Source organism: Bos grunniens, chromosome 21, assembly GCF_055505025.1.
Source record: "Bos grunniens cultivar Pamir isolate PY7600 chromosome 21, Bosgru_T2T1.0, whole genome shotgun sequence".
NCBI lineage: Eukaryota > Metazoa > Chordata > Mammalia > Artiodactyla > Bovidae > Bos > Bos grunniens.
The window spans coordinates 2,134,014-2,159,395 of NC_141185.1; the positions used below are offsets into that span (position 1 = coordinate 2,134,014).

A 25,382-nucleotide genomic window follows, 5' to 3' on the forward strand; every position below is an offset into this window, starting at 1 on the left:
CGGGATCCCATGGACTGTAGCCTGACAGGCTCCTCTGTCCTGGAGATTCTCCAGGCAAGAATATTGGAGTGGGTTGCCATGCCCTCCTCCAGGGGATCTTCTCGACCCAGGGATGGAACCGGGGTCTACTGCATGGCAGGTGGATTCTTTATCCCTGAGCCACCAGGGAAGCCCAGTGAATGTTCTCTTGTAAATATACACACTCCTCTCCGGCAATGCCACAAATTCTTGACAAATTAACAATCATCAAAAGTCTCAGCATACAAACTTTTATTGGGAAATAATTTTATTTCCAAAGTAAACTCTGGAGTGTCCCTGTCTCTCCCAGCCTCAGCACGGGGCTGGCCCTCCTGGGTCCTTCCCTCCTGCTCCTCCCAGCCCTGTGCTGCTCTGCCCCGTCTCTCCCTCTGCCCGGCCGCCGCTGTTCCTGCCCGACACACACGTGTCCCTGCCTCTCTTTTGCTCTCCTACATGTTCTCCTACACATACCCTCAGTTTCAAAACTGGCCTAGCTATATAATTACAACATGGCTATTTTCCTGCAGTTGAACCAACAACTTGTTCCGAACCTGAAGAGCACAGGAGCCAGCTCCTCTTTCCTCCCAGGAAGCCGGGCACTGACTTCAGGAGGCTGTTCTCCAAGTCCTGCCCCAGACAGCTTTCTGATCATCTAGACACCTCACTGCTGACACTGCTCTCAGAAGCCTGCGCTTCCTGGCCACTCTCCTCCCTCTCTGCTCCCCTCCCGCTCGCAGCTTTTACACGGTCTGTGCCGCTGTCCCATACCTCCACTGCTGCACTTCCGCCCAATCTCACCCCTTCTAGAAGCACTTGGCTAAAAAGCCCTTAAATTAACCACTTTATCTTCAAAACACTGTGCAAAATTCAGAGTGTGAACAGTTCCTAATTTATAAATGCTTCCAACATTTTATTAAATTATTTGGAATTCTAAAAATGATGGCTGGGTACCCAGACCGCTCTACAAATGAAGAACTGAGATAATGCAAGCCTAAATAGGGAAAACATCTGGCCCTTCCCTCTCTTGGGGCCAGCAGGCTTATCCATCAAAAATCGGCCCTTACAGCACAAACGGAAGGGCTGAGGCTCCACAGCCGAGGGAGCCCCGAAAGACGGCGTAGGGACGTGGTCACAGACGGAGGGACACCGTGAGCGCCCGGGCCTGCCAGGGCCATGATGCGACACGGGCTCTCCAGAGGGACCAAAGGCTGGCAGCCGTGCTTCTTGCTCAGAGACCGGAGCCGTGGCTCCCGGAGCCGCTGAACGAGCCACCACGTTAACCACACTAACGTGACTCACACTCCTTGATGACACGCATTTTGAAGGCTGCTACTTGAAGACAGAAATGCTACAGGATAAAATCCCGAAAGGCCTAACTGTACTGTCTAAACCGCAGCCCTTCCTCTGTTTAACACGAAACACGGGCTGACGTTTTCAGGTCACTGGCTGGAGCCGACCCAGCACGAGTCGAGTCCAGCCTCCGCGTCCACCGCCCGAGGGAGGACCGGGAACCAAGAGAGGTCCCGGCTGCGCACCTCGGGCATCTGCGCATGCGCAGCCCAGCCAGAGGCGGGGCCCAGGCCATCACCGCGAGCAGCGCTCGGAGAAAGGACACGGCCAGCCAGGGCAAGGCGGCAACTGCGCACAGCCAAACCTTCCCTCAAAAGTGATGCAGGACACACTGCCCTCAAAATTCGCTGTTTTTATTTTCCTGTTTTCTCTTTATTCTAGGTAATTAACATTAAAGCATTTCACTTGAACTGGAAAAAACAGGAAACCATGAAAATTGCTAGTTTCTCTTTACCAAGTCACCCCGTTATTTTCGCAACAGCCAAATCTAAAATCTAACCCCAAAATTCAGCAGTTCAGGGCTCCAAATAGTATACAATGGGCATGAGGATTTTATCAAAAAATCTATTACACGCTGTACACTGTAGAAAAGAAGCTTAATCACTACACTACTGATTTAACCATGAAATTAAATCTTCAAAATAACCACACAGCACTTTCTCCAAGTAAGGGTTGGTGTTCCAAATACAAAATTAAACTTAATTTGACTGTTTCCTTCTTCAGTTATTAAGAACTCCATAAAGGCCATTCTTTTAAACCCAGAAGAAAAGTTCTGAGAGGGACGGAAATCACCAACAGAAATGTCACGGAACAAGAGGGAGGCCGTGCTATGGCCTTTCGTCACAACTACAGACACAGCCCAGGACGAGTTCAAAACTGCTGTGTGAAAATAGCAGAAACCCAGCAGGGCCCACAGTCTGGAAGCGGGCTGCTCAGAAATGCTATTAAATGTCAACTTTGAAAAAATGATTTACCTTTAATTATGCAAAATAATTCTAATGTTACTCATAGAAATTTAGTGAATGTGCGTTCTTGGATTTCTACTTAGAAATAATTTTTAAGAAGAGCTACATAGATGAAATACCACCCACATCACACCAAAAGCAAAAGGACTCTGTATCTGGACATGACAAAATGCTCACTCTGAAACCTTGGTGCCGGACCAGAGTCAGGGGTACTGGTGCGATCTTACGGTTTTAATGCAGACAGACAGAACAGGGATAGAAGCTGCTGTGTGCTGTGTGCGCCGTGCACGCAGGCGCGCGCACACACGCACACACACTCTCCAGAGAACCGCCTCTCTGCCCTCATGGGCACTACCACACTTCAGAAGCCAGAGCGTGAGCCCTGCCACTCGCCATGTCCCCATCCCCATGCCCCGAGTCCCGCCCGGCTGGCCCCGGACCAGCACCCCGCTCCCCACCATCACCAGCCAGTGCTGCCTGGACTTCTCAGGTCCACACCGGCCCCTCCGATCCAGTCCCTCCAGTATGAGCAGAGCAGTCTCCTCAAAACACTCCTCACTTGACACTCCTCCCCTCAGACTCACCCAGAATAAACCTAGAACCTTCAGCCCACCGCTGCTCTGAGCACTAGGACCAGAATTCTCCGCCCCAGGCTGGCCCCCGCCAGCAGCTGCATCTCCCCCACGAGCACGCTCAGCTTCCCGGCTCCTGAGACAAGGACCCTGAGCCTCACGCTCACACTGCACACCTTGCCTCTCCCACAGCTCTGAGCATCTGAGGCCCACAGCAGTCTGGCTGGCTCCTTCTGCAGGCTCTGGGGAGAACCGTCCCCACACCTTTTCAGCTTCCGGAGGGCCTGCGTCCCCTGGCTTCCTGCCCCTTACTCGAATCATGCAGCCCACGGTGCCTGCCGTCACATCCACTACTGACTCTGGGAAGAGCCCTGTGCTTACTCCGGGCCCACCCGGCAGCACCCCCACCTCAAGCTCCTTAACGTCATCAGAGCTGCAAAGCTCCTTCTACCAGGGACGCAGCGCAGGCACCACCGCTCTGAAGATGAAGGTGTGGGCCTCTTGGGAGGGCTGTGACTCAGTCCCCCGCTGCCCCCACCCAGGCCCCCACACCCAGCAATGCCGGCCCTCGCCCAGGGCTGGTGGCTTCCCTGGTGGCTCATCTGGTACAGACTCCACCTGCAATGCGGGAGGCCTGGGTTCAATCCCTGGGTTGGGAAGATCCCCTGGAGAAGGGAAAGGCTACCCACTCCAGTCTTCTGACCTGGAGAACTCCATGGACTGTACAGTCCACAGGGCACAAAGAGTCAGACACGAATGAGTGCCTTGCACGCTCCCAAGGCTGGAGCCTCAGACTCTCCCCCGTTACAGCCCTTGGCACACATTCCCCTCTCCCCGATCCCCATGCTGCCTAGGTAACTTCTAAAACTTCTACTCATCCTTCAGCTCCAGTCCCGATTATGACTTTCCTGAACCCCAGCTCAAGTTACAGTCCTTGTCCCAGGTCCGCAGAGAGCTACGTTCCAGAGCATTCACCTCTAAAGCCCCGCTTCGTGTAACTGTGTGGTCACATGATGGCCTCTCTAAGAGCAGAGGCCAGGCCTTTTCAACTTCTGCTCTCACTGCTCCCCACCGTCCCTGGCTCACATCTTGATAAACACTGGTCTTGGAGTGAATCTTCCAAGTGCAGCCAAAGCTGTATGACTCCCTAGTGAAAATTTCCAAATATATTAAAGGTGCCACGGACAGAGATTGCAAATAGTTTCAAATATGAACCCAAATCAAAAGTTCCAAGAGCAGACACTGGGACTCGCAGGCATCCCTCTGCAGTCTAGTGGCTTCCGCGCAGGGGCCAGCAGGTGTGTGCCGGGCGCTGAGTACGCAGGGGCAACGGGAAGGGCCCTGGTACCAAGCACCATCTTAAAACTAACACACCTCCCCATGAGACGGCAACGACGGCCATCTGTCCACAGTAAGTAAGTGGCGGGCTTCTAGCAACATCTGCAAACTCCCTTACACAGGTCAAATCACCAGTCCTCACCTACGGCTGATTCATAACAAAATTCTGTAAAGCAATTATCCTTCAATTAAAAAAATAAATAAATATTTTAAAAATCGCCAGTCTTCTGTTCATTGACACTGAAGAGATTCGAAAGGTGTCCCTTACATAAGCAATGATGCACTGACTATTCTTACACGTACGGTGTTGTACTTTTCTTAGCACAAGTAAACATCAGATCAAAGGACACACACGATCACTTTGAACGATCACTTCTGGTAATAAGGTACTGCATTGTTCAGACAAATATTCCCCCTCAGGACAACTAAAGATACCAGATTAAATATACAAACACCATCTTTAAAAATCCAAAAGTTTGGTGAGACAGAAGAAAACACCAGGGCAAAGTCTCTAACCAGACTGGGACACAGAGACGGAAACAAAGAACTCATAGCTGCTTCTGCCTCAGGAGAAAGACCAACAAGGAGAAAGTGACCAGCAGACAGCTGGGTGACTGAAAACTGAAAAATGCAAGCTAAATGAGGGTGGGGGTCTCCGAGATAACAGCTCAGACTGTTTCAGAATTGATGAAAGGTATCAGTATTTTATATTATCAAGAAGTCCAAGTGAAGACCGTTAAAAGGACTGATATACTTTTATATACGGGCTGTATGCTGAAATTTTCAAAAAGGCTGAAAAGGAAAACATTACTCGAATCCCAGCTTCTATCTCTACATCACAGCGTGAGCACACAGGGCAGAAGGGAAGGGTGTAGAACTTCCTGGCTGGCCGGTAGGAAGCTTGTGAGGGATAAGCGTTTGCAAAGCAAAAGAATAAAAACTTACTTCTACCATATGAATCAGGCCTAATGCTAACAAGAAAACCCACAGAGAAAAAGAGTGCACTCTCACAGGAAGTGACGAGCTTAATGTAAACTCTGAACAGCTGCACCCATGGGAGGAGGAGAGATTAAAAAGGACTTCTGTCTTTTATTTTACACATTTATGTATTCTTTAAATTTTTGTTTTTACATATTTATGTATTCTTTAAAATTTTGTTTTAATACAGTTATTCTTAAAACTATAATAATTTTTTAACTGTTTAATGATACAGATGATTTTTAAAAATAAAACAGAAAACTCACATTTATAGGCTAATGAACATCATTAAATTTCTACATGTGAGTAGATAAATTCGTTTATCTTTCATGCATCTGAAATACTCTTTTACTTTCATTTTTGAAAAATATTTTTGCTGGGTACTTTTTAATACGCTGTCTAGGTTGGTCATAACTTTCCTTCCAAGGAGTAAGCGTCTTCTAATTTCATGGCTGCAATCACCATCTGCAGTGACTTTGGAGCCCAAAAAAATAAAGTCTGACACTGTTTCCACTGTTTCCTCATCTATTTGCCATGAAGTGATGGGACCGGATGCCATGTTCGTTTTCTGAATGTTGAGCTTTAAGCCAACTTTTTCACTCTCCTCTTTCACTTTCATCAAGAGGCTTTTTAGTTCCTCTCCACTTTCTGCCATAAGGGTGGTGTTATCTGCATATCTGAGGTTATTGATATTTCTCCCAACAATCTTGATTCTAGCTTGCACTTCTTCCAGCCCAGCGTTTCATAGTTTCTATTGCTATGCCTTCTAGTTCATTGTTTCTTTTGCAAAATCTAATCTATCGCTTTTTTTTTTTTTTTTTTTTTGCTGCAGGACATGTAGGATCTCAGTTCCCTGACCGGGGATCAAACCCATGCCCCCTGCAGTGGAAGCAAGGAGTCTTAACCACTGGACTAACCCAGATGTCTCCAGAGTTCTTTTTATCTCATATGCAAGAGCTTCCATCTCTAGAAGTTTAATTTGGGTCTTTAAAAAAATCTTTCAGGTCTCTCTATTTAACTTTTTTAACATATGAAATGTAGTTATAAAAACTACGTATCAATAAATGTTTTTATCTGCTAATATGAACACCTGTGTCAGTTCTGGGTGAATTTTGATTGATTGATTGATTCTTCTCTTAATCAAGGATATATTTTCCTGCTTCTTTGCATACCTGTTGTTTCCAACTGAATTTTCATCAAGGTATGTTTTATATACTATAAAACCCGGCTTTTTAAAGTGGATGACTGGTTATAGTATATTCACAAACTCACACAGTTATTGTTGTTGTTGCTGTTTGGTCACTCGGTTGTGTCTAACTCTTTTGTGACCTCATGGACAGAGGAGCCTGGCTCCTACATCACACTCCTCTCTACAGTCCATGGGATTTCCCAGACAAGAAGACTGGAGTGGGTTGCCATTTCCTTCTCCATATAATAACTTTAATAACAATTTCAAGTATTTCAAATTAACAGTAAGGTAAGGGACCATCAGTAGTCTTCCAAAAGGCAGACTATTTTAGACACTACACTTAAAAGAGAAAAAAATGAGCAACTTACAACCTATGACACACTGGCAATGTATAATCTATCATACACTCACTCCCCTAAAAATCCTGAATTAACAAGTAACATGGATTCTTCATTGATCAAAATAATACTACATTTTTAAAGACGTTTAAGAACTTAATGTTGTGAACAATTCACACATATTCTATGATATTTAAAGATACCTGTTTTATCTGACCCGCTGATTAAGTGATCAAGGAAATACAGATAAAATTCTTGTGCTTCAAGTTGTCTGTATTTGTCAATATACTCCGTTTCTGCGTTCTTTTCACCCAGGAGCCTGCAAAGAATATTAAAAGTTACTATACTGTTTACAAAAGTCCTATAAAAACTATACTGTTTATAAAAAGCTAAGAAATGTCCATATGCTAGGAGAATTCTTGAATAAATAACTTTTACATTAAGCCCTACAAGAAAAATTGCAAAGCATCAATAAACAAATGAAAATACAATCAAATTCTCAGTCACCAAAGAGATGCAAATTAAAGCAATGAGAAAGTTTTTTCATCCTTCAAATTGGCCAAAAGAACAAATGGTCTCAGATCCCGAGGAGAGGGCAGTAAACGGACACAGCCACTTCCTCTGCAGGGCAATCTACCAGAATCTGTTGCAACGCCCTCCGTGCCTCCCCGAGAGCAGTGCTGCGCTGCAGACAGGGAGCATGTGCAGAGACGCGCATGGAGGCTCAGGGTGTCAGAACGAGCCTCCGCAGCTCACTTTTGCATGAGGATCCTTTTGAACTAAAGGCAGTCAAGACTACAGGTTCAGAGAGAACAAAGGCAAAACATTCTCTGACATAGCATAGCAATGTTTTCTTAGGTCAGTCTCCCAAGGCAACAGAAATAAAAGCAAAAATAAACAAATGGGACCTAATCAAACTTGCAAGCTTTTGCAAAGGAGATGAAACCAAGAAAAGACAGTTTACAGAATGCGAGAAAATATTTGCAAATAATTCAACCAACAAGGGCTTAATTGCCAAACTATACAAACAGCTCACACAGCTCAATTAAAAAAAAAAACAGTAAAAAAAAAAAGGGCAAAAGACCCGAATAAACATTTCTCCAAAGACAATATCCAGATGGCCAACAAGCACATGAAAAGATCTCAACACTGGTAATTATGAGAGAAATGCAAGTCAAAACAACAGTAAGTGCCACCTCACGCCAGTCAGAACGGCCACCATCAAAAAGTCTACAATGATAGGGAGAGCTCTGGCAGTGCAGTGGTTAAGACTCTGCCTTCCAATGCAGGGCACACAAGCTCAGCGCCACAGCCACTGAGCCTGCGCGCCACAAGCAAGACCTGGCAGCCAAATCACTTCCTTCTCGAGTCCACGTGCAACAAGCGCGGGCGGGCGTGGGAGAAGGGCCCCTCCCACCCTGTCGGTGGGAATGCAAAACGGTGCAGCCCCTGCGGACAACAGTCTGAGGCTTCTTTAAAAACAGGAGTTACTGTATGACCCTGCAATCCCACTCCTGGGCACATACCCAGAAAAGAACTCTAATTTGAAAAAATACACGCACCCCAGTATTTACAATAACCAAGACACTACTTTACTGACAAAAGTCCATCTAGTCAAAGCTATGGTTTCTCCAATAGTCACATATGGATGTGAGAGTTGGACCACAAAGAAGGCTGAGAGTCAAAGTATTGATGCTTTTGAACTGTGGTGCTGGAGAAGACTCTTGAGAGTCCCTTGGACTGCAAGGAGATCAAACCAGTCAATCCTAAAGGAAATCAGTCCTGAATATTCATTGGAAGGACTGATGCTGAAGCTGAAGCTCCAATACTTTGGCCATCTGATGTAAAGAGCCAACTCACTGGAGAAGACCCTGATGCTAGGAAATACTGAAGGCAAAAGGATATGGGGATGACAGAGGAAGAGATGGTTGGCTGGCATCACCGACTCAACAGACATGAGTCGAAAAACATGAGCAAGCTCTGGAAGTTGGTGATGAACAGGGAAGCCTGGTGTGCTGCAGTCCATGGGGTTGCCAAGAGTCAGACATGACTGAGTGACTGAACTGAACTGAAGACATGGAAGCAACCCAAATGACCATCAACAGAGGAATGGATAAAGAAAATGTGGGGGGTGTGTGGGTATAAAATATACAGGGGAACACTCAGGCAAAGACCAGACAGAAATGAAGGCTGGGCAGCTCTCTGAGGGAGGCAGTCAGGAAAGCAGGAGCCCTGAGGCCAAAGTGCCAGGAAGGTGGGCAAGAGGCCCATGTGGCTCCAGCAGAGAAAGCCTGGTTTGGTGGGGGTAGAGGTACAGAAGAGCCAGGGATTCGGGCAGAGGAGAACCAGGGGACTGGCAGGGGCTAATCCTAAAGATTTTGGCCTTTTCTCTGAGTGAGTTGAGTTTGGCACTCAGACAGAGAAATAACAATACCTGGCTCCTATTTTAACAGGATGGCTCTGATCAGGTAAAGTGGGGTGGAATGATGGGGGCTCAGACACAGCAGAAAAGCAGGGAGACCACCTAACAGAGCACCATATAACCAAGGCCAGAGATGACATCGCTCAGACCAGAGGGGCAGCGGTTAAAGTGGAGCCCATAGAATATGCCGTCATTATTAGACACGGCGTATGTAAAATAACCAGCTTCCCTGGTGGCTCAGATGGTAAACAATCCTCCTGCAATGCAGGAGACCTGGGTTGGGAAGATCCCCTGGAGGAGGGCAGGACAACCCACTCCAGTATTCTTGCCTGGAGAATCCTATGGACAGAGGAGCCTGACAGGCTACAGTCCATGGGGTCACAAAGAGTCAGACACGACTGAGTGACGAGGAGTCAAGAATGAGTTCATTTTGATATATGGCAAAACCAATACAATATTGTAAAGTTAAAAAATAAAATAAAATTTAAAAAAATAAAATAAATAAAATAAAAAAGAATTAGTTCAAGGCTCCAGCTTCCAGTTAGATGGGTAAGCACACTGCACCCGCACAGAAGGGAGCTGTGACTCCCGGCAGAATGCCTCCGCAGCTGCTGCGGAACGCTGACCAGTAAGCGGTACCGGGCAGACTAGGGAGAGACGAGAATGCAGAGCGCTCACCAGGCATAGAGCATCGTGTTTAGCTCTGGCAGCCCCTGGCCTGAACTCCCCACACTATAAAATGCACGGGGGCCCTGGCACAGGCAGAGGTGTAGGGGCACTGATTTCCTTTAGGATGGACTGGTTTGCAGTCCAAGGGACTCTCAGGTCTTCTCCAGAACCACAATTCGAAATCAATTCTTTGGCACTCAGCTTTCTTTATGGTCCAGCTCTCACATCCGTACATGACTACAGGAAAAACCACCACTTTGACTACATGGACCCTTGTCGGCAGCACAAACTCTCACGGCCCTTTTTCTTAATCTATCCACTGCTCGGCCTAGAGGGCAGAGGCTGCTGCAGGAAGTGCTGGGCAGAACAGGACAAGACAGCCCCGGCTTCCAGCCAGAGGACCGGGAGAGGGAGGCCCTGGGCGGGACAGCACCTGGGACGCTGCAGACCCCCGGGAACCCCTAGGAACCGCTGTGCTCACCCGGGCTGGGCGCACGGCACCAAGCCCAGACAGCCCAGCACGGACTTGGAGAACTGAGGACAGATCCGGACAGCCCTGCCGAGGCTCGGAGGCCCCGATGGGCCTCGGATCGCTGCCCACAGGAGGCTGGGTGGAACCTGCAGCCCCACAGGGTGTGACAAGACCCAGGGCCCACGATATGAGGATACTCCAAGCGCCCAGGGCACGCCCACAGGGACTGCGCTAGGAGCCGTCAGGAGCGCTGCTGGGCGAAGCGACAACCACTGACTTTGGATAATGGCTATCCAACCTGGGGACCCCCCACCTCACACCAACCACTAATTAACTCCAAACCAACTACACCCAAGGGGTACTTATTTTTTAAGCCTAAAACGCTGATCTTCCCCTATGTCATAACTTTGGAGTAAAGAAGGCTTTAAACAAGAACACAAAAAAGGAAAATATTAATGAACGAGTTATAAAACTGTGAACATGTCTACCAAGGTCAAGGGCAACAACAGAGGCCACCTGAGAGCTGCACCTAACCCGGGCACGTGCTGCGAATTCCCTCCAGCCAGGGAGACACGAGCACAGCCCCATGAAAACGCGGCTTTTAGTGTGAGACGTCTTATGGAGGGAATAATACTGGGAAAGGAAATTCAACATCAGTTTCTCAAATGGTGACTGCATCTTTAACAGACAAAAAAAAAAAAGAACCAATAATCCAGAACTTTGAGGTCAGTAGCAAAGGAATTAAAAACAGGAAGACAGTAGTCTCCTTACAATGAAAAACCTGCCTTTAATTGCAAGAGAAAGCTGCTGAGAACTGTGTAAGGTGGCCCTGGTCGCAAATATACAAAATCTGCTTATACACAATCTGGCTCCTTAGCCTGCCCTTCAGGATTCCAAAGTTTTGTCTTTTTAGACTTAAATTTAAGTACTTCCTTATACATCTTACACTTTTACACACACGCACACTAGGGATGATATGATCCTATCTCACTTTGTCTTATAAAATTTTCTACAATTCAGCCAAGATGTAGCCTAGAAAACCATGACAGTGACCAAAAAGGAATTAACCTAACTGCTTCACAGTTCAAGTTTTATGTCTTCCACACAAAACAGCTTCACCAGGTTACAATTAATTAGAAAAAATTCACTTATTCAACTTACTAAAATGTTTGATGAACAAAATCCAACATTATTCTGATTATACTCTGATGAACAGGCAGGATTAATGCAAAAGTACTTCCTTACCCGGATCTACAAATACTTCTGTCTCTATCTACATTACAGTAGGGGAACTGCTTTAATCAGAGAATGACATTTGGGCTCTGTTTCAATCTAATGACCTCAGGAGCTAGGACAGAAGAAACAAAATGTGTAATACTACAGGCGGCACACCCTAAGTATTAGAAAAACTGGCTTATCCAAGGAAGATCAAAGGAAAATGTACTGAATGTGAGTCCAGGCGGTAGGAAACGTTCTGTCAAGATCAGACTTGGGCAAGCCTTGATAGCTAGCTAGGTGCTAACAGGTCAAGGGGAGGCGGGAGACCGCCCCTCGAGAAGTTCTCTGTGTGGCTTACTCAGTGACCCTTAGGTCTCTGCTCCAAGGACAGCCCGTCCCCAGGAAGGCCTTCCCCAACCCCCGCAGCCAACCAGGGAGGCCTTGAGTGTGCCAGGACCACCACACTGGCCCCTCGGGGACTCGGGTTCGTCTGCCCACGGGCCCGCAGGGCAGGGAACAGTCAGTCTGTCCACCGCTGCCTCCCGTGGCCCCCAGTCCCCGACATGCACCCGGGCCTGGCACAGTCGGCACAGTCAAGGGTACCTGCTGAGAGAAGGAGAGCCGCAACCCCAGCGGGGGCAGAACAGACCTGGTCTTAAAGGACAGTAGTATAGCAGTGGAGAGAGATGCGACCAGAGCTCAAGCAAACAGGGGTCAAGGGAAAATGATGTTTTTCCCTCAGACCGAAGAAAAAATTAGCTGGTATTTAAAACAGGCCCTGAAAAAGAGTTACAGTGTAGGTACACGGAAAAGAAAGACAAGCCCCTCAGCAGAACCAGTGTGAGCGCAGCTGAAGGGTCACGCAGGGACAGACACCGGTATGCAAGCAAGCCAGCCCGGGACAGAAATGCGGGTCATCTTCCAACCCAGTACAGCTCTGACGCTTCAGAGGCAAACGTGAAGAACCAAAGCAACGACGAGGAGGTTATTCAGAGGGAGAAGCTGCGTGGTTCACGGTGCTGTCAGGAGGAAATCCGAGAGGACAGCTCTGTCACGAGAAACTTTCCTCCCGTCCTTCGCACGGCGCTACACACAATGCGATGTGAAAACCTGCTCGTTGCAGATAATGAACCCTGACATCTGGGTTTTCTAACATGTGAGTAACAGGAGCTGCAGGGTGACCACACGCATCCCTCTTTATCGTGCGTGACATGCAGGTCTGATGCGGATGAATGAGGTCTACTCGTCACAGTTCAGTTGGAGGAAAGAGCAACACAAGAAACACATATTATAAAAGGGAAGCGCTGTGCAGTCATTTCACAGACCCAGAGAGTCAAGAACCTGTCCACACTGCAGGGAAAGACACACAGGCTCTGGGACAGAAAACCCTCACAAGGACCTTACACGCCGGCACTCACCCGAACAGTAAGTGCAAGTTTCACTCTCAGCTCCAGAAGAAAACCAGAAATTATTTTCTTTAATGAACTGTAAGATTTTGTTTTCAACTTTATATGTTCTTATGTCTCTTTTTTTTTCTGACCTCAATCAGTAGATTGCCTTATCACCATGCTTCTAGAGATTACAAAGTTATCTACTTCACTGTATGTAATATATGTAATGCATTGCAACTTGTTTAAATATACAAATTTAAATACTATTTAGAAAAAAAACAAAATGTGTACAGAATGTAACATTTGCTAAATATTTCACAGGACTAATATCTAGCATTCTTTGCCTACTTTGCACAACTGTAGCGTGTTTTCTCAGAATGTGTATCGTGTGTATATTGTGCGGAGTCAAGTCCCATCCCTTTCCCATGCTTTCATTAGCGGGGACAGTGACCTGACTTCCAAATGGCCTGAAAGTTAAGCTGAAGAATAAAAGCAACATGGTTATTTTTAGAGCTCTACAGGCATAAAAATACAGCACTAAACTGTGACCTGCAGCTACGCACACAGAGCATCACATCATGCGACAGTCTTCACTTTAGCTGGGAGCGCATCTGTGGTGCTTCAGACGACCTTTCTTCATCTCTTCACCAAAGATATGTCTAAATGCATTTAGGACCAGAATCCGTGGCTGCCGGCATCTTTTTCAAAGAGACAGCTACATTCAAAAGGCGAAGCGTTATATAATTTGTAAAGATTAAACAGTGAGTTATTTTTGTCCTTTCTTCTAGGTTACTTACAAGGTGGATTAAGGAGCATTCTCTCCAAATGAAGACATCACGGCCTCCTTCCTAACACAGAAAGTTATTTATTTTGAAGACGGTTTCAGTGGGGAAAGGAGGCGGCTCATTCTCTCAACAGGGGACCCATCCAGGAGGAGGAGACGTGCCTGTGTGAAGCACAGCTCCATCACCAATTCAAGTGAACTCTTTAGCAACAGGCCACGTTGGACCCAGCAACTTCACAGGTAACCTTTAAACCTTTTCTGTATAAAAAACCTAAGTCAGAAGTCTGTTTGCGGACAGCACTTTCCTATATGTTAATATTATAGAGCCTCCTAAGAACTTTTAATAGCAAGTGTTAGTGTTATTTTCAGGAAGTGTTCAGTCTGTAGATTATCCCTGACTGTATTTCATTCCTGCTTAGCTACATAAAAGTATTTCGAAAGCCTGGTTTTTGGCACTGACCTAGTTAGAAATAATCCATTCTAATCTTAGTCTGACCTGTATATCTAACCAGTGAAAAATTCATGCACTTTTCTGGCAAATTTACTGTAAAGAAACAAATATTTGCTGATCAGAACCATAACATTTTATGCAAGTAAACAAGTGAAAGCTTTTCCACAGGCTTAAAATGCCATTTTTTGGCTGGATGAAATGGCCAAAACATGATTCCTACAAATCCACACACTACCCTGACTCAGATGTAGTGACAAAGACTCTGCTTCGGGAATTAAAATGGCATCTGAAGGAACGGGAGAGACTGATACAAGAGATCGAAAATGAGCAAAAAGTGAAAAAAACAGGTGTGGATTACAACTGGCTGAGAAGCTACCAGCATCCCCACACAGCCATTCCAGCTACTGAACAAAGACAACTCGAAGTTCTCTGCTCACAGGTTCAACCGTGCCAAACGGGAACTGTTCTCAGCAGGTAAAACTCTACACTCTCTTCTCCTGATGTCTGCTGTCAGCTCTCAGCTCCTTTTACACTTAGAGTGGAGATCGTTATTTATCATATAAGTCCTTTAACCGTGTGTATCAAATGCTCAGCAACCAAAATCCCTAAGAATGGGCTGAACAAGAAAAAAAAAATCTGTTGATAACTCACTGGCTAGGAAATGTTTTAAAGTCACTTTCAAAATTTCTTCACTAGAAGCATAATTTTAAAGAAATGTGCAGTTTACACTGCTGCTGCTAAGTCACTTCAGTCGTGTCCGACTCTGTGTGATCCCCTAGACGGCAGCCCACCAGGCTCCCTCATCCCTGGGATTCTCCAGGCAAAAACACTGGAGTGGGTTGCCATTTCCTTCTATAATGCATGCAAGTGAAAAGTGAAAGTGACGTTGTTCAGTCGTGTCCGACTCTCAGCGACCTCATGGATTGCAGCCTACCAGGCTCCTCCGTCCATGGGGTTTTCCAGGCAAGAGTACCGGAGTGGGGTGCCATTGCCTTCTCCAGCAGTTTACGCTAAAGATGGATAACTACTATATGAGCACATTATTTAAGCTGAATTTTTGAGATAAAGGGTTATGACAAGAGATTTTCTGAACTGAATACTCACAAGTGTTTTGCCTCTAGATTTCGAGAAGTTCTGGCAGAAAATGATGTACTGCCGTGGGAAATCGTCTACATCTTCAAGCAAGTTCTGAGAGACTTCCTGAGCAGCGCTGACGGGGGCAGTCAGCAGGAGTGCCTGGAAGGGTCCCCGGGCGCAGCCTGCCCTGTGCGCTCCGTGACCCCAGGGGGCAGCTCCGAGGGTCCAGAGAAAGATGAAATCCCCACCATCTCAAGTTATGTAGACAGAAACACAAAGAACAGGTTCCCGACATTCTCACATCGAATATGGAACCTACCGTACTACTACCCATCAAGTTAAGTTACCTATACCCAGAGAGAAGAGTTTTTTGGTGACCATCTTAGCATCAGAACTCTTAACATTAAGAGAAAGTGATGTGACTTGATGTTACTCTTTGTTGCAAGATCAGAAGCTAAAATTTCTGTGATGTAGTCGATATTTGAAATAGTGTTCCTTTTCTAGCCACTTTTAAAATGCAATGTTTTCACTGAACAGTATGCTTTCAACTAAAATATTTCCTAAATATTTTGAAAAACTGTTTGAAGTATTTTCTTATACCTCAAACACAACTCACAGAAACTAAGTTTTATTCTGAAATTTGAAATATGAAATTTATATGAAAGTATGAAGTATAAAATTTGACAAATTAACTTTGACTTTTATTCTAAAAGGAAGCTATGTATTGAATAAAATAAATGATTACTGTGAATCTTACCTTTACAATATAAGACTGAGTCAGTCATTCTCTGTGGGGGAAGGCGGCAGGGAGGGAGAAAACTACGTGTGGTCTGCAAGCAAAGCAGTGCTTCACCTCAACACTCAGATTCATCTTTAATCTCAACCAACATTAAGAGAAGTATAAAAAAACACAGATCTATACTATGAATAAAAATAAATGAACTGGTTTAACAACACTGGTAACTGCTACTCTCAAAGAAAAACAATCAATGCTGATCTAAACCAATACTGTGTTAGTCGCTCAGCCATGTCCAACTCTTTGCAACCCCACGGGCTGTAGCCTGCCAGGCTCCTCCATCCGTGGCATCCTCCAGGCAAGAATACTGGAGTGGGCAGCCACTCCCGTCTCCAGGCCATCCTGGTGTCAACACAACCAGGGTTTAATAAGACAAGGTAAATGGGAACACTCCCCAAGCAGACTTAGAGTAGACACCTTTCACGCCTGCTCCCTCTCTGTTTGGTTTTCGGAACATAACTATGGCTTCTCCCATCACTCTAAGAGTTCACGGAGTGAGAACTATTTGTGGGAAAGAGAAATGCTCCCCAAAGTGCACAGCTGCTCATTGAGCACTGAATGCAGGAAGCAGAAAAGAGAGGTCCGACACTGCATCAACGATGGAAACAGGGTTTTAAGTAATTTTTATGGGAGTCTCGTTGATTTACGACGCTGTGTGGGTTTCTGCTATACAGCAAACTGAATCAGTTACACATATACACAGACCCACTCTTTTTTAGATTATTTTCCCATAAAGACCATTACAGAGTATTGAGTAGATTTCCCTATGCTATATGATAGGTCCTCACAGAATTTTTGTTTTAATAGAATTTGGAATTTGTCTATGAAATTCAGTACTAGAACCGGCAGCCTCAGCATGTGTATCAGAAAATACACACCATGAAGAGGCTTAAAACATTTTCCTCCCACAAGGCACCTCAAACAGCCACTGCACAAAAGAAATGACCAAGTCTACAGCACTTTCAAGAAAGGGCAATCCTCTCTGTCCAGAAGGGAAGAAAATAAAGTTTTAAATATAGTTCGTATCAAAAAGCTTACAGTGACTGAAGAGGCTGTAGACGGTAGGTCATCCCAGCAGCCCAGGAAGAAGACGGACCCCCACCACTGAGTCGCCCATAAGGCACAAACCAGCTGTACACCCAGACTCGGCAAGGGGTGGGAAACGCGCTGCCCTCGGCATTCTCAGCCTCCACCTCCCACTTTCGTCTTCGGCAATAACCCAATAACCACATTTCCTGTGTCAGTATCAGTGTATATAACTTAAAACTAGAGTTGTTCCTTAAAAACTGACAAATCAAGTAGAAAGTATAACACAAGTAACTTCCTGAAATATTAGTAGATGCACACATTTATACACAGGGCTATTTATAGTACTTTAAATCGACAAAAGAATGAGGATTAAAAACATAAGTGGGTACAAACGCGGGGAGGAAAGCTTCAGGTACGGTTTACAAAGATGAAGTATCAGCACAGCAGCTAACGGTCTGAGCTTGGGAACAGTAAGGAATACACACACTAATCCACTAACAGGACTCTGGTAGCCTGACACACGGCCAGCTCTCGAAAGGCGGCACTGTTCCCAGCTCGGCCCACCTAGTAACAGGCGGCCATGGCTCTCCACGCAGGCACTGCGCTGAGCACCACATGCGTGTCCCACTCAATCCTGAACTCGAAAGCAGGTGATGCTGTTCCCATCGGACAGATGAGCAGACGGCCTCACGCCTGTTCAAGGGCTCCCCAACAGCACAGTGATGCTGCCTGGCAGAGCGGGGATGCACGCCAGCCGGGCAGGCCCCTCCAGCCCCAAATGCACACAGCCGGTTGCCTACCTGACACCTCCTTTGGAGGCCCACGGGCAACTTAAAATCAACATGCTCTAAACCAAATCACAGAGGTACGCTAACAGGATAAGTAAAATGCAGGAAAGGAACAGAGGAATCCAAACAGCACGCTTCACAGACTAAGAGCGTAACTCAGCACTCCACCCAGTGTTTCCCAGTCGCTTCTCAGGAAATGACACTACTACCTATCCATCCAATTTTACCAGCAGACATCTCAGAATCATTCTGATCCCCTTGCTATGGTGCAGGAGCCAAAAAACACATCACAAACAAGACTGTGTGCAACAGCATACACTGTGAAACACCCTTACTCTGAAAATACTTTATGGTTCAGTTGCCAGGGTATTACACGCGCCCCGCCCCAACCTGAGGGAAATCAGCTCTGGTCAGAGGAGTAAAGACAGATTTCAGGCTTTATTCAAGACAGGAGCAAATGAGGAAGCAATTCTCATCGTTTTTAGAATAAAAATAACTGGGACCCACAAAGACAATTCATTCCCTCGGACACCTGAGTTCCCGCTACGTGCCAGGTACTGTGCTGAGGTGGAGACTCACTGAAAATCTCCACCCTCAAGGAGTTATGTGGGGAAAGCAACACAAAATAATTCCTTGAGAGCACTAAGAGATACACACTCAGGATACCAAGCACGCGCTACATAAACAGGCTTCCCGCTGCCCTTCCTTGGCCCCGCTGGTGTTCCTCCTCAGCCGCCTTTGCACGTTTTATCTCACAACCTAAATGACCACGTGCTCCAGGCTCGGGGCTCCCTCACCCAGAGCCTTAAACTCCCACTGGTCCAGCCCCACAGCGAGCTTCTCTCCTCAACTCCAGACCACCTGCACTTACCGTTATCTAATAGGAATTTCAAAGTTAGCATGTTCAAGGTCAAGCTCCTGGTATTCCGCCCACGCCAGTTCTTCCTGTGGCCCGGCCTTCCTCAGCGGGTCCCAACAGCTTCCAAGGGCTCGGCCAGAAACCCGATGTCACCCGTGCCTGCTTCCCCACTCCCATTCGGTATCTGATCCGGCTACAGAGTTCCAGCCTCTTAATAACACATCCTGAATCCCATCGTCGCTCACCACCTCCACTGCCACTGTCCTGGTCTATACCCCTGTAGAGGATACTCCTGCTTGGATGATGTATTACTGAGGACCCTCCAGAGAAACAGAGCCAACAGGATATGCGCTGATAAAAGTTGATACCTGACCTCCCTGTTTCTGCCCCAGCCCCATTCAGTTCATTCAACTAGCAGCCATCCTGCTGGAGTGGGAACCACACAGGCGGCCACGCACAAAGCCTCCAGGCGCCGTCCAGTGACCCCGGACGTCTTGGGTGGGGCAGCTTCTCACTGAGACCGAAGACGAACCGTGACCCGGCGCCTGCTCCCGCCGGACCGCCCCTCCTCTCCATCAGCCTACTCCAGCTGCGCATGGAAGACATAGACACTCAAGTACTTTCCCAATGAATGGGGAAATGACCTAATAACTTACATCCGTTAAATAGAAGGTTTTTAAAAAACAGGGACTTTGTGGGTGAAGAGAAAACAGACTCCTTGGATGGTAACACAAGCAAACGCTAACATCTATGCAAGGCCTAGACATGGAAAGGCAGGGCCAAAAGGAAAAGATCGTATGCTGTGGAGTCAAACACACCCACTGTCCAACCTATCAGATACCCGCGCTGGGAGCAGCTTCCCAACGCAGCTGAGGAAGCCCAGGGGCAGCTGTAAGACAGGACCAGCCTCGTCTGTCAGAAGGACGGACTGCTTACGTGGCCTATGTCACGTGCAAAATGCCCAACGCAGCAGGCACTCAATCGACAGAACAGCACACCAGGAAGGAAATGGGAAACCAAGAGAAAAGAAAACTGGATAAAGGCGCCAGACGACAGCAATCTGAAAGCTTCTGTAGCAGTGTCTCCGGGATCAAGCACACCTTAAGGTGCTGGAGAGTCAAGAGATAAAAGTGGGAGCTGAGCAAGATCGGAGTGAGCCAGGAGTCTGTGAGCTTTGCAGACAGAGGCCAGTCCACACACAGACCAGCCCTGGGCAGAGGGTGGGGTGGCCAGCTCCCAGCCTCAAGCTGGGGGCCAGGCCCTGAGTTCCAAAGAAAAGCCCGCAGACAACCGTGGAAGAAAACGCTTGAAATGCCTAACACAGTCACAAAGTATTTCCTTTTTCACATGCCAAGGTGAAGAAAGAGAATGTAAAAATAAAAGAAAACATACCCCACAATCAGCACCAAGGAGCAAAAACACAATACCATGTGGAAAACAAGACAGGAGGAAATCCACATCACTGAGCGTATCATCTGCAAACCACTCACCCTCCCAGCTCGTGGCCATCTCTGATCGCTCACCACAGGGCCTCAGGCGCGGCTTCCTTCCAGAAGGAAACGCACACTGTGACCGTACTCACCACCCAGACATGCATCCATCTCACAGAGCAACTCTTATCTGAACTATCGTGATGCATACTGGAATTTTCTGCTGCTCCGTTTTTAAACGCTAGTGGTCATGACTCTTGCAGCTCATTGAACTGACTTAGCAGCACCCACAGACTAGACTCCAATGACTCATGCGCGCTACTCTTCCCACCTGAGGGACTGATCCCCTCTAGTAAGGCTTCACTGTGTGATACCCTACACTGATAAAGCCTGTCTTCCTCTGCATCAAATGTTTTCTCCCAATATCGACACTCTCCTGCACAGAGAAGACATCAGTCAAAAGCCTCTGCGCGGCCGCAGTACCAGGCGACAGCTTCTAGTGTCTGAATCCCAGCTCCACCCGTCTGTCAGTTTCCCGCGGCTGCCACAGTCAGCACGAGCACTCAGTTTAGAACAGCACACACATGTTACTCACAGTTTCTGTGAGTCACGCGTCCAGGTGGACCCAACCGGGCCCTCTGCTTTGTTGTGGTTGTTCAGTCATCAAGTCATGTCTGACTTTTTGCGACCCCGTGAACTGACGCAAACCAGGCCTCCTGTCCTTCACCATCTCTCGGAGCTGGCTCAAACTCATGTCCACTGAGTCAGTGATGCCATCCAACCATCTCATCCTCTGTCTCCCCCTTCTCCTCCTGTCCTCAATCTTTTCCAGCATCAGGGTCTTTTCCAATGAGTCGGCTCTTCGCATCAGATGGCCAAAGTATTAAAGCTTCACCATCAGTCCTTCCAATGAACATTCAGGGTTCCCGTTAGGATTGAATGTTCTCCAACACAATTCAAAAGTATCAAGTCTCTGGCGCTCCAGCTATGACAAAGTTAGTGTACTGAAAAGCAGAGACATCACTTTGCCAACAACGGTCCCTTCAGTCAAAGCTATGGTTTTCCCAGTAGTCACGTGCAGATGTGAGAATTGCACTATACTATGGTTTGCCTTGGAAATGAACTGAGATCATTCTGTCATTTTTGAGATTGCATCCAAGTACTGCATTTCAAACTCTTTTGTTGACTATGAGGGCTACTCCATTTCTTCTAAGGGATTCTTGCCCACAGTAGTAGATATTATGGTCATGTGAATTAAATTCACCCATTCCCATCCATTTTTAGTTCACTGATTCCTAAAATGTCAATTTTCACCTAAATGTTGCCATCTCCTGTTTGACCACTTCCAATTTACTTTGATTCACAGACCTAACATTCCAGGTTCCTATGCAATACTGTTCTTTACAGCATCAGACTTTAGTTTCACCACCAGACACATCCACAACTGGGCACAGTTTCCACTGTGGCTCAGCCTCTTCATTCTTTCTGGAGCTATGTCACTCAGGCATACTGAACACCCACTGACCTGGGGAGAGGGGTTCATCTTTCAGTGTCATAATTTTTTGCCTTTTCACTGGTGGTAGGCAAACATCTGGAGAAGGCAATGGCAGCCCACTCCAGTACTCTTGCCTGGAAAATCCCATGGACAGAGGAGCCTGGTAGGCTGAAGTCCATGAGGTCACGCAGAGTTGGACACGACTGAAGTGACTTAGCAGCAGCAGCAGCAGGCAAACATCTACTGCATTTACAAAGTTATTTTACATGCTGATTGTAATAATCTTAAAAATGGGGCTTACATTTTATCTTTTTTCATTTTACTACTCTGAAAATTCATTTTTATTGACTTTACAACAGTCTTAGCCCATGAAGAATTGAAAATTTTTAAAACTGGTCCTTAGCAGTTAAAAGGACATTTTAATCCGTGCTTGTCATTTCTGACAAAGTCAGTAATAATTTACTTCAACAACCAGTTATTTGAAAGCGATACCGTTCTGTCCATTAAGTCTAGGGAGCACAGGGCGAAGCAGGGCAGCGGGTGGGCCGAGGGTGGGCCAGATAGACCATGGTGCATTCAGACAATGGAATCATTTGCCAGAGCGATTCAGGGAAACAAAATGTGTGAAAATGAAACAGAACAGCAACTCGAAAGTTGTATCACAGTTTCTTTGTCCCCTCCCTGCCCCCAAGAAACAAATTTACCAAAGATACCAAGTCCCACTTGGCTTTACAAAGGCTGGAAACAGCCCATGAGACCTTGACTCAGGCTCGAGTCCATCCACTAGATCAAAGGGTAGGGGTGAGGGGCAAAGAACAAGAGTAGCTTTAAGAAGTTTTAAAAACAAAACCAGCATCTCAACTGTAAAGGGCGTTGAACTTGAGGGGAAGGGGCCAAGCAGTGCTACAGATTCCCCAGGTGCGAAGAGGTGCTTCCACTCTGACTTTCTTTAAAGAGCAAGCAGGTGTTTCTACTGACCAGATCTGCTGCTGCTGCTGCTGCTGCTAAGTCGCTTCAGTTGTGTCCGACTCTGTGCGACCCCATAGACGGCAGCCCACCAGGCTCCCCCGTCCCTGGGATTCTCCAGGCAAGAACACTGGAGTGGGCTGCCATTTCCTTCTCCAATGCGTGAAAGAGAAAAGTGAAAGTGAAGTCGCTCAGTCGTGCCCGACTCTTAGCGACCCCATGGACTGCAGCCTACCAGGCTCCTCCGTCCATGGGATTTTCCAGGCAAGAGGACTGCAGTGGGGTGCCATTGCCTTCTCCGACTGACCAGATCTAGGTCTCCTGAAAACGCAGGCGTCCTCTTGCTTTATTTCCACCAAGATCACGAACAGATTCCACCGCAGTCCAGCAGAAGAGCAATGGGAGAAGGAGCACGAACGAAACCGCACAAAGACGCAGCACTGCTGCTCCTGGGCAGCTACCCAGGCGAGCCGACGCCTCTGGGCCCACAAAACCTGCACAAGGACGTTTGCAGCAGCATCATTCACGACTGCCAAAACTGGGGATGCACCAACATAGTGTTCAGTGGTGATCCGACAGACCATGGTGCGTTCAGACAATGGAATGTTACTCAGCACTTAAAAAGAAATGAGTAATCAAGCCCTGGAAAGACATGTCGGAACTTTAAGTGCATAATACTAAGTGAAAGAAGCCAATCTGAAAAGGTCACATACAGCAGGTTAACAACGATTGTTTAGTTGCTCGGTCGTATCTGACTCTTTTGCGACCCCATGGACTGTAGCCCGCCAGACTCTGTCCGTGGGATTTCCCAGGCAAGAACACTGGAGTGGGTTGCTAATTCCTTCTCCAGGGGAATCTTCCCCTCCCAGGGATCAAACCTGGGTCTCCTGCATTGGCAGGCAGATTCTTTACCACTGGACCACCACAGGGAAGCAACTATAAGGCACTGTGAAAAACGCAAAACTAGAAACAAGAAAACGATTAGTGGCTGCCTACCCACTGGGGATGGGGAGTGGGGCAAAGAGGGATGAGCAGGCAGAACACGGGATTTTTTTCAGCAGGGGAACTACTGTTTTGATACTAATGGTGGATACATATCGTCATGCTTTGTCCAAACCCACAGACTGTACACCACCAAGAATGAACCCTCTGTCTTATCTATGGATTTAGTTAATAATGATGTATCTATTGAAGAAGGAAACGGCAACCCACTCCAGTATTCATGCCTGGAAAATCCCATGGACTGAGGAGCCTGGTGGGCTACAATCCATGGGGTCGCAGAGTCGGACACGACTGAGCGACTTGTGTGTGTGTGTGTGTGTGTGTGTGTGTGTGTGTGATGTATCTATTGGTTTGCCAGCAAATAGATGAGGAAAATGGGGAAATAGTGTGAGATTTCATTTTCTTGGGCTCCAAAATAAATTCCAGTTGTAACAAACATACAAATATACCACACTAAAGCAAGATACTAACAATGAGGGAAATTGTTGGAGCAGGAGGAGATACTTGGGACTCTACTTTCTGTTCAATTTTCCTGTAAATTTAAACTGCTCTAAAAAATAATAATAAAGCCTATCAATAAAAAGATTTTTCACTGACCCAAACTCTGGGGAGGTTCCACTCCTGGTGGAGAAGTTTAATCTGGTCCAGGCCACGGACTGGGGCTTGTCTGATGCCCAGCTACCTCACCAGACAGGCCAAGGCCAGGGACGCGGTCTCACGGGATGGGGACGGCCCAGGTCCTGGAAGCCCAGACCCACAACTGCGCCCACCCGTCTCTCTCCTCCCCAGCCTCCTACCTCCATGGTAGTGCCAGCGTGGCCTGGGCCTGGGCTGGAGCCTGCTCCTGGTCTTGGTGCTGGGCCTCGGCCTGGGCCTGGGCCAGGACCGGAGCCTCAGCTGGAGCCTCAGCTGGAGCCTCAGCCTGGCCCTCAGCCTCAGGGTCAGAGCTGGGGGCCGCATCCCTGCGCTGTGCCTCGTCCCGAGCAGCCTCGGCTGGGAAGGCAGGTGGCGAGCCGAGGAGTTCCACATTGGTCACCATCTTGCCTATGGTAAACCAATCATTGATTTGGTCGAGGGTGAGCTTGCGCAGCATGTTCGCAGCCGGGCCTGAGCGCCGCTCAACCGCCAGTCAGAGAAGCGTGAACAGGCGAGGCGGGAACCTGGCTGCAGGATCAAGAGATGGCGAGCCCGCGGCCCCGCCCCACTGCAAGCCCTCCAATCAGAGCCCTCCACAAGGCACACTGCTCAACCTCAGGCCGCTGGCCCCGCCCCACCACAAGCCCTCCAATCAGAGCCCTCCACGCACCGGGGCTGCTGGGAGCTTGTGGCGCCAAAGGACCCCATGGCGCCAACGCACTGCGCTAGGCCTGTTGGGAGCACTGCTCTTCAGCCCACACAGAGGCTGCGTGACTCGGGGTTTGGCCGTCCATTACCAAACTTGGGGAAATGAGGCCTTCAGGGTCCCTCGGCCTTGTGGAGGTGGGCCCAGCATCAGGGGACCGTAGATGTGCAAGACCAGCGCCCCCAGTGTCTCTCCAGCCTCCCCCTCAGGGCTACTCCGTCTAAGGCCTGGCAATCTGGGCCGAGAAGGAACAGAAGTTTATTGCGGACCTCCTGTGCGCCTGGCCCAGTGCAGGGTCGCAGTGATAGACCTCAGGGTGAGGAAGATGAAAGGCAAACCGACCCTGCTAACCTCAGACACCTTGCACCTAATTTGGGGAAAGGAGCAAGAAAGCTAGGGAAGGCTTCTTGGAGAAAATGACACCTAAGTGGACACCTGCGGGA

At 47.5% G+C, this 25,382-nt stretch overlaps 2 protein-coding genes across 5 annotated transcripts in view; one reads left to right on the top strand and one right to left on the bottom strand.

The window, feature by feature from the left end:
* The window catches only part of TDRD9 (tudor domain containing 9), a 113,663-nt gene extending 88,790 nt beyond the window's left edge, over positions 1-24,873 (bottom strand). For 2 of the 4 annotated variants that reach the window (XM_086362717.1, XM_086362716.1), the window contains exons 1-2: positions 24,395-24,873; positions 6,952-7,067 (exon numbers count right to left, since the gene is read on the bottom strand). In XM_086362717.1, the coding sequence (XP_086218843.1) occupies positions 6,952-7,067; positions 24,395-24,690 (412 nt within the window). In that variant the 5' untranslated portion in view covers positions 24,691-24,873. The remainder of the gene's footprint in view (positions 1-6,951; positions 7,068-24,394) is intronic. The other 2 variants (XM_086362718.1, XM_086362719.1) reach the window with 1 other exon arrangement.
* Positions 13,709-15,723, top strand: RD3L (RD3 like). Its single transcript, XM_086362720.1, has 3 exons — positions 13,709-13,944; positions 14,324-14,629; positions 15,277-15,723. The coding sequence occupies exons 2-3, from the start codon at positions 14,331-14,333 to the stop codon at positions 15,572-15,574; spliced, it is 597 nt and encodes a 198-aa protein (XP_086218846.1). The 5' UTR covers positions 13,709-13,944; positions 14,324-14,330; the 3' UTR covers positions 15,575-15,723.
* Positions 24,874-25,382: the final 509 nt, after the last annotated feature.